This window comes from Amphiprion ocellaris, chromosome 17 (genome assembly GCF_022539595.1).
Source record: "Amphiprion ocellaris isolate individual 3 ecotype Okinawa chromosome 17, ASM2253959v1, whole genome shotgun sequence".
Lineage (NCBI taxonomy): Eukaryota > Metazoa > Chordata > Actinopteri > Pomacentridae > Amphiprion > Amphiprion ocellaris.
The window spans coordinates 18,324,204-18,332,783 of record NC_072782.1 but is presented as its reverse complement, the minus strand read 5'-3'; the positions used below and the strand labels follow the sequence as shown (position 1 = coordinate 18,332,783).

General features: G+C 40.1%; 1 protein-coding gene across 1 annotated transcript; it reads left to right on the top strand.

Moving 5' to 3' along the window:
* Positions 1 to 626: 626 nt before the first annotated feature.
* Positions 627 to 8,580, top strand: LOC111570352 (betaine--homocysteine S-methyltransferase 1-like). The gene is made up of 8 exons (XM_023273065.2): positions 627 to 783; positions 958 to 1,090; positions 1,171 to 1,283; positions 1,444 to 1,635; positions 5,041 to 5,188; positions 6,184 to 6,366; positions 7,110 to 7,338; positions 8,034 to 8,580. The coding sequence occupies exons 1-8, from the start codon at positions 688 to 690 to the stop codon at positions 8,212 to 8,214; spliced, it is 1,275 nt and encodes a 424-aa protein (XP_023128833.1). The 5' UTR covers positions 627 to 687; the 3' UTR covers positions 8,215 to 8,580.

Below are 8,580 nucleotides of genomic sequence, written 5' to 3'. Positions count from 1 at the left end.
CAGTCTGCAAGAGAACTACAAACTGGAAGATGATTTGTTTTCCAGGAAGACAATGACCTGAAGCACACAGACAATCCAACTGACAATTTGTGGCTGGACTTGATCAGGGCTGTTCACTCACGATCCCTGTGTAACCTGACAGAGCCTGTACCATTCAGCAAAGAAAAATAGATTAAAAATTGCAGTATTCAGATGTATCCACACAGGCTCAATGTTGTAACTGCAGTCAAAGGTGCATCTACTACATACTGACTTGATATGTGTTGATTACTTATGCAATCGCTTATTTTACATTTTATATTTTTTAATTAATTGGCTTCACATAGAAATGTTTTTTCACTTTGACATGAAAGTTTTTTTCCTGTAAATTCTTGTGCAAAAAGCCAAATTAGATTGAGCACAATTAAATGATGAAAAGCAATAAAAGGGAAAAACTATTCATAGGCACTGTCTTCTCACATGCATGTTAAACCTATGCAAACTCCGAAAACTTTTCTCATCATCATATGCATGTTTATTCCCTTCTCAAAATACCAAACAAATAGAAATCAATGGAGAAGAAACTTTGAGCGTCACGAACAATAGGCTGCATTCTTGTTCTGCTGGAGGAGGAGGGTGTAGGAAAGACGAGAGGCAGGCGGTTCCTCCGGTGACATCAGGAGCTCTCTGATTATAAATGCAGCATGGATGCGTGTACAAAGCCCTTTCCGAACTCAGAAGGACTCTGTAGCTGAGAAGAGTGGGCCGGTCACTGCTGCAATAATCATGGCACCAGCAAAGAAGGTGAGAACGCACGCAGGGAAGCCCTGTATTATTGCGCACCATATGTTTGTTGAGTTTCTGATGTATGCTTGTAGTTTTGAGGCAGACAGGTTGACGTTGCGCACTTTCTTGCAAAAGGAAGTGGCTTTGCAGAGCTGTCAGACTGTAACATACTTTTGCAAACTCCTGTTGCAGAATATTTTGGAGCGTCTGGATGCAGGGGAGGTGGTTATCGGAGACGGAGGCTTTGTCTTCGCCCTGGAGAAGAGAGGCTACGTCAAGGCTGGTCCGTGGACACCTGAGGCTGCAGCCGAGCACCCTGAAGCGGGTAAAAGTCACTTCTCTTTTTTTGTCCCTAACCTGTAAATCCAGTTCTGTGGGGCTTCAGTGTCCGTGGTCTTGTTGCAGTGCGGCAGCTGCACAGGGAGTTCCTGCGGGCTGGCTCCAATGTCATGCAGACGTTCACTTTTTACGCGAGCGATGATAAGCTGGAGAACAGAGGCAACACTCAGCGCTTCACGGTGCGTAAAGGGGGTGTGTGGGTTAACGACTGCAGCTGCTCTGAGCTCTCATCTCCAGTCAGGAGGAGATTCTGGCAGCAGCAGCAGGGTTGGCACCAAACCAGCTGCAACTTTGTCTTCTCCGCTTACATTTGAAGTTTGTTTTCCCTTTCAACCACAGGGGCAGCAGATAAACGAAGCAGCTTGTGACCTGGCCAAGGAGGTGGCCAATGAGGGGGATGCTCTGGTGGCGGGAGGAGTCTCTCAGACTCCCTCCTACCTCAGCTGCAAGAGTGAGAATGATGTGAAGGCCATCTTCAAGAAGCAGATCGATGTCTTTGTGCAGAAAAATGTGGACTTCTTGATTGCAGAGGTAGGTATAAAGCATAAACATCCTTTTTATCCTCCTAGTTTAAAGCTGCTCTTGATAAGAGCTCAATTATGAGAAACGTAAAGAGAGTGATTCAGCTGTTTAATACTGCACTTGTTGGTGCAGCTGGGAGGCTCTCAAGAGACAGATTTTAAAAGTAATTGTCACAATTGTAGTAGCAAAAGGCAGATACGTACTGATTTTTGGTCCTCAGAAGTGCATCAGTGTGACTGTGCATTTATAGAAATTTAAGCGGTAGGAATGAACAATTTTATGAAAACATCATCAATAATTGCAAATTGTCTGACAGGTATTGTGATTTGCAATCATTCTTTTAAGCTTAAGTGAATTATTTATTGCCTAATAGATTTCACACATGATGGATCAGTACCACATCAACATATTAACTGCTCAATACTTAGAACTTCAAGAAGCTGCTTTCTGAAAATGTGGACTTTTTCATTGAACGATTTTCTTGAACAGATTATTCATTTATCAGACTAGATGGTAATTAGTTGAAATCGTTGCAGATGTTCCCTGTAGTAACCTAAAATAGCCACAGATGCATATCAAAGCACATCTTGCAGAGGCTGAGGACAATCATATTACAACCTTTTTTTATAATCTATGGTGTTTACTGCATACAGAGGCTCCTTTGCTCCCTTAGTTTAGGCATTAAAGGCCTCCTCCCAGGAAAAAATAGGATCCCAGTCAAAATCCAACAAGTACATGTGTTTTTCCTTGTTATGCAATTCAAAGCTCATCCAGCACAAACATGAATGAACAGAGAGAGGGGTGTTATAAATAAAGTAATCTGATACTGCATTTCCCATGATGCAACCTTCACCATGGTTATTTTCTCAGACTTTAGAAAGTCTACCTCCTGAATAATACATTTCTATACTTATGTGTAGAATTGATCCATGTAGCTCAAATGTGCAAAAATAACAATACAGTCAAGCATCTACTAAATGTTGGTTCCTATTTGGGAAAAACAGCTTTACAGTGTTTAAAACTATCATCACTGCACTATGGAGCGTGTAGGTTTCCCATGAAATAAGTGGGTTTCTTGACTATACCTCATGTTCTAATTCACATCAAACAAACCACAGGACCGGCTGATAAAACTGAGCTGTTCACTTCAGCACACAAACTAAATATACTTTGTACAGAAATGATTGTTCTTTTTCCAAAGTTATCAGAGTTAGAGTAACACAGAGGTCAGACTGTGGCTCTGCTCTGTTTCCCTGCCTGAAGACTAGGCAGCTACACCCACTGGACTCACTCAGAGGGCAAATAAAGGCACACTGTAACTAGGAAGCAACTATATAGCCTCATAAATACTACAAAAGTACAATAAATAGAATTTTAAGCATTCTAAATGATCCATTTTGTTTTTACTGCAAGAAATGATAAACCGACTAACACTGTAAAATGAACTGTACATCCATCTATGTGCACAAACTCAAACTATTTCTTTTAATTCCTGTTAAATCAATGTATTCTAATAATTTAAACATACAATTAAATACAGTTAGGCTTCTGCAGAGCATATCCTGTGAAGTTAAATCTGTTCCTCTTGATTTTCAGTGTCTTCTGATAATGCTGAACTGCATTAAAATCTCTCCCTGGTCATTGATTTAACCTCTAAAAACTAATCTCTGTGTGTCATATGCAGACGTTTTTCCAATGAAAATAATCCCTTTCTACTTTAAAGTGGCTTCTATGTTGCGCCACACCGTTGTTTCCTCTAGAACTGGCAGATCTATGAAGTCTGGTTACATGTTAAAGCCCAAAACCGATTCTGAAGAATAATGATACAGAAGCCCCACTGTGCATGCTAACAGTATTGATTCTTTAGCTTTATTACATCTAAAACCCCTTAGACTCTCATCAGTACACTGCAGTTTCAAGGTAGAAATTCTCAGTCATGGTGTGTCTTCAGCATATTAAAAACCCTGTATGGACATGTTAACATGTTAGAAAAACTTAATTTACATTTAAGTGATGTTTTAAATACTTGCCTGTGAAGTTGCATGCTGGATATAGGTGCATTAGTTGTGGCTCCGCTGTGGCTTTTTGAGAACTCTCTATATGCTTTACATCAGGGGTGTCAAATATGAGGCCTGCAGGCCTAAACCGGCCCACCAGAGGGTCCAATCCGGCCAGGGGGACGGCTTTCTAAAGTGTAAAAATTACAGAGAAGACACCAACTGCAAATTTTAAATTTGTAAAACCATAAATTTTAAAGAATTTCTTGACCATAACAAGTTGTTTTGATCATAAAGTAAAATACTAGATTGCTCATTGTTCTTTTGTCATTTTGTGTCTCATTTTTGCAATATTTTGTCATGTTTTGTTGTTTTTTTGTCTGACTTTTGTTGCTTGTCTGATGTTTTGTCGTTTTGTTTCTCATTGTTGTCATTTTGTGTTTCCTTTTTGTCTCACTTGTGTCGTTTGTCCTTTTTTGTCATTTTGTTTTTCACTTTTGTCATTTTGAGTCTTGTTTTTGTCATTTTGGGTCTCATTTTTGTAATATTATGCCTTGTTTTGTCTGACTTTTGGTGTTTTGATCATAAAGTAAAATACTACATTGTTTTGTTCCAGATGACTAGATTTCTAAATGTTTTGTCTTTACAGACACACTGATCTGTAAGTTGTAATGTGGAAATGATAAACTGAGGCATAATATTTTTAAAATTCAACTTAGTTTTCTTCAGAAATTTCATGTTGTTCATAATGTTTTGTAAAAAAAAAAAAAAAAAAAAATTCCTTAAATGTCAACATTTTCAGAATGTACTTTTTTGCACTAAAACAAAGGGGAAAATTTGGAATTGTCGCTATTCATAGGTAATTATGCTCTGATTTAACTGGTCCGGCCCACTTGAGATCAAATTGGGTTGAATGTGGTCCCTGAACTAAAATGAGTCTGATGCCCCTGCTCTACATGTACAGTAGGAAGCTGAGCCAACGCTGGTCAGCCCTGATTTACGGCACTTGATGATGTAACAGCTTTTTTGGCCACATGGGTGCAGCAGAAACAAGCAGTGAACTCAACTAAACTCAGCTTGAGGTAATAGTAAACCAGGGGTTGGCATGTTGCTTGCAAACAGATGTGCATTTCCTCATTCAGCAGATAAAGAGCAACATTACCTTTCATTTGACGCAACATTTGTCATGACATCAGCCTGAGAGACTCAGATGATGAACTGAAAGACACTGTAAATCTGTTGAGCTGAGGGGAACTACAGTGAGTTGGTCTCTGTGGGTTCATTCTAAATGGGATTTGACAGTAGCAGCTTTAAAACCATTAAGCAGAGCTGCACTCTGAGGTTCTGCGAAAGCTCCCACTGCAGTTTTAAATAATAATCTAGTAATTCATGAATTCTTCTTTGTGCCTGCTTGCAGTACTTTGAGCATGTGGAAGAGGCCGAGTGGGCTGTTCAGGTGTTGAAGACGACCGGCAAACCTGTGGCAGCGACTCTCTGCATCGGACCTGAAGGAGACCTGAACGGAGTCGGCCCCGGAGACTGTGCTGTCAGACTGGTCAAAGCTGGTAAGATCATCTCCCAAGTTCTCACCCAGTTAACACTTCACCAATATTAAAACAGTTTAAGCTAAAGCAAAGGGCCGATCTGGTGACTCTGGCACCAGCAGATAGGACAGTTAAACAACCTTTTCTGAGCCACCTACATTGCTGCCAGTCTGTGGTCTACACTTTATAGCAGCATCATGGGGTCAAATCAAACCACAAAATTTAAATTCCAGTATAATTCCTAACGTGCAGCGTTGGAGTAAACCCTCATATCGGTTTCTTCTAAACTTCAGGCACAGAGTTTAAAATGCAGACTTTCTTTTTATGTATTTGTAGTGTCCTAGCCCCCACTGAGCTTCTTGGTGAAGTTAGAGTGTAAAATCAGTGTTGTTTCCCTTCAAAGCTCCCATGATGGTCAGATTAGTGCTGCCATCCAGTGGTGGTTTGAACAAAGACACTATAGCAGATAGCTAAAGCGATGAATTGTTAGCTGTGTAAGAAAACCCCTCACGTCTGGCTTTTTGCATCTCAAAAGCTTCATTGCCAACTACTTTGAGTAATTTTTAAGAAAAATTTAGAAATTCTCTCATTCTGGTTTCTTAAATGTGAATATTTTGGTGTCTTTCCCAATCAGTGACCATAAACTGGATATGTTTGGGTTGTAGACAAAACAAGGCACTTGTTTTCTTGGACTTTGGGGAAAAACTGAAAATGTTCACAATTTTCTCATATTTTAGACCAAAAAACTAATTAATTAATCAAGCAAATACTCAACAGATTAACTGGCAATAACAGCAGTTGTTAGTTGCAACCCTTGTTTCAGAGAATAATGCACATTCTTACCCGTACATCGCTTCAGATCAACAGAAAATTAATAAACTGAAAGCAGCACAAGCTGGTCCAGTTCTCATCACAATTGTTTATTTTTCTAGAAAATAAAATGTAGTTATCAGTTTAAAACATGATTTAATTGCTTCAGTGAACGCTGATCAGTTCTGCATGTTTCCTCTGTGCAGGGGCTCAGATTGTGGGCATCAACTGCCACTTTGACCCCGACACCTGTGTGAAGACTGTGAAGATGATGAAGGAGGGAGTGGAGAAGGCCGGACTGAAGGCTCACTACATGACCCAGCCCCTGGCCTACCACACTCCTGACTGCAACCGCCAGGGATTCATCGACCTGCCAGAGTTCCCTTTCAGTAAGTAAAATTCCACTTTCAACCCCTTCAGCCATTTCCTGGCGTTTTTTTGCTGCTGTGACATTTTAGCTTGATGTGGGAATCTATTTTACTGCACCTCTATGGAAACCACAAAACCATAGCTAGAAGTAGAGAGAACTCAAATTTCTTGTGTCGTAAAGCAAAGTAATAATGTTATAAATCATACAAAGAATTACATTTCTTTGATTAATTTTCAGGAATTCAAACAAACTGAAATCAACTTTTACAACATTTTTCCAAGTGCCTACATGTGTTACTGATACTGACACAAAAATGACTATGCATACTATAGATGGTTCACATTTTTAATTTAACATTTTGTCTTCTATCTGCTCTGTGTAAACGCAGTCTGCAGTTCAGCTGAATTATTGTTGTGTAACTGTTGATTACAGCTGAGTCACTAATAGCTTCCCATTCTCAGTGCAGCAGTTTTTTTTTTTGTTTTTTTTCAGAATCTAGTGCAAATATTGTATTTTTAGTGATTTTTTTTTTTCCCCCATGGTAAGAAATATAAAGGGATTTTGATGAAATATCATGATTTTTAAGCTTATATTTGAGTCATTGTCCAGACTCAATCATACATCGCAAACCATTAGTTTAAGGAACATACAACGGCTAACAATAGCTGACTGTTTTTTGAGCTCAGAGGGTTAACATCTCAATCTAAATGTTGATCTGGAAAATGCATAAATTCATACATAAACTTGTGCGTCGTCTGACAGGTCTGGAGCCGAGGATCCTGAGCAGATGGGACATGCAGAAATATGCCCGTGAAGCTTACAATGCCGGCGTTCGTTTCATCGGTGGCTGCTGTGGATTTGAACCGTATCACATCCGTGCCTTGGCTGAGGAGCTGGCACCTGAGAGGGGCTTCCTGCCTGCAGGCTCCGAGAAGCATGGCACCTGGGGTAGTGGCCTGGAGATGCACACGAAGCCTTGGGTCAGAGCCAGGTAGATATTCCTCTTTCTCAACTTTAATCTTTTTTTTTCTTTAAAAAGCCTCAAGTTCGGTTGTATCCTCTCAACCCATTTAGCTCCTGACAGGTTCGAAAGGCATATTAACTTTTAATAATCACCAAAGTCCCTCCATTTATCATAAAGATGCTGCAAAATCATTTGAAGATTTTCACTATTTTGGCAATCCTTGGACTAATCATTTGTGATGTGACAGTCTGCCTAAAAAACTTAGCAAAGCCTAAGTTGAAATGTTTAGTGACATTTCATCAAAGTCTCCTTTAAAACTTCACCAAAGACAAACCTTCTGCCAAAACTAGATTTTATTTATTTATTTCAAACCCTACATTTTGTGCTCCTTGGAACAAGAGTGAAGATAATCTATGACTAACAGTCAGGTGAAACTCTGGCACTTTTCGGCTGAACTGAACAGAGGACACTAGTGCAGAAACAAAAAAAAATAAATGATCAAAAAAACATCTACTTTAAATGTTTTTTCTTTTTCTTGTTACACTACACAACAAGCATATGATTCAACTTCTAGCCATAGTTGTGCTGTTTCCATAGAGGTGCAGGACTTTACATTGCAGTGAAAAATTAGCCAAAAAATGTCACACGAGCAGAAAACAAACAGAAACTTCTTGAGGTTCAGAGGGTCAAATAAGAAAAACTTGACTTGTTCTTCTGTTTAGGGCTCGTCGTGACTACTGGGAGAAGCTGAACCCTGCGTCCGGCCGCCCCTACTGCCCCTCCATGTCCATTCCTGACGGCTGGGGCGTCACCAAAGGCCACGCTGACCTGATGCAACAGAAGGAGGCCACCTCCAAGGATCAGCTGAAGGCTCTCTTTGACAAGGCCAGCCAAGGCCACTGAGCTCCCCGCTGAGACCTCTGGAAGGAGGAGGAAGCAGCAGGGGTGGCGTGTGAGAAGGCAGATTCACACATTCCCGAAAGTTTACGTACCAAAAAAGATCGAAATGCTGAAGTTCTTTCTGTCTTTTTAGGACCATTTTTGCTCTTTGTGAAAGGCTGCTGACCTTTCAAATTAGCTTTCCAGAGGTAACCAGCAACGTGCCTGGTTTTTAGTAAGCTTGTCACATGTGTAAACCTTGTGAAATGACTGACAGAGGAGAGGAGCAGCTGTGAACACACCTTAAGTAGTGCCATTAACACTCAAAGTGCCTGACGCTTTGTGTAGCAATAAATAAAAAAAAATAAAACTGATTATTGAACAAAACCA

Bases quoted from the DNA above. Each gene is read 5' to 3' on its own strand.
- LOC111570352 (XM_023273065.2), top strand. From the start codon at position 688: ATGCGTGTACAAAGCCCTTTCCGAACTCAGAAGGACTCTGTAGCTGAG. The intron at 1,091-1,170 runs GTAAAAGTCACT...GTCTTGTTGCAG, and splicing joins AGCCGAGCACCCTGAAGCGG to TGCGGCAGCTGCACAGGGAG. The intron at 6,367-7,109 runs GTAAGTAAAATT...GTCGTCTGACAG, and splicing joins CCTGCCAGAGTTCCCTTTCA to GTCTGGAGCCGAGGATCCTG.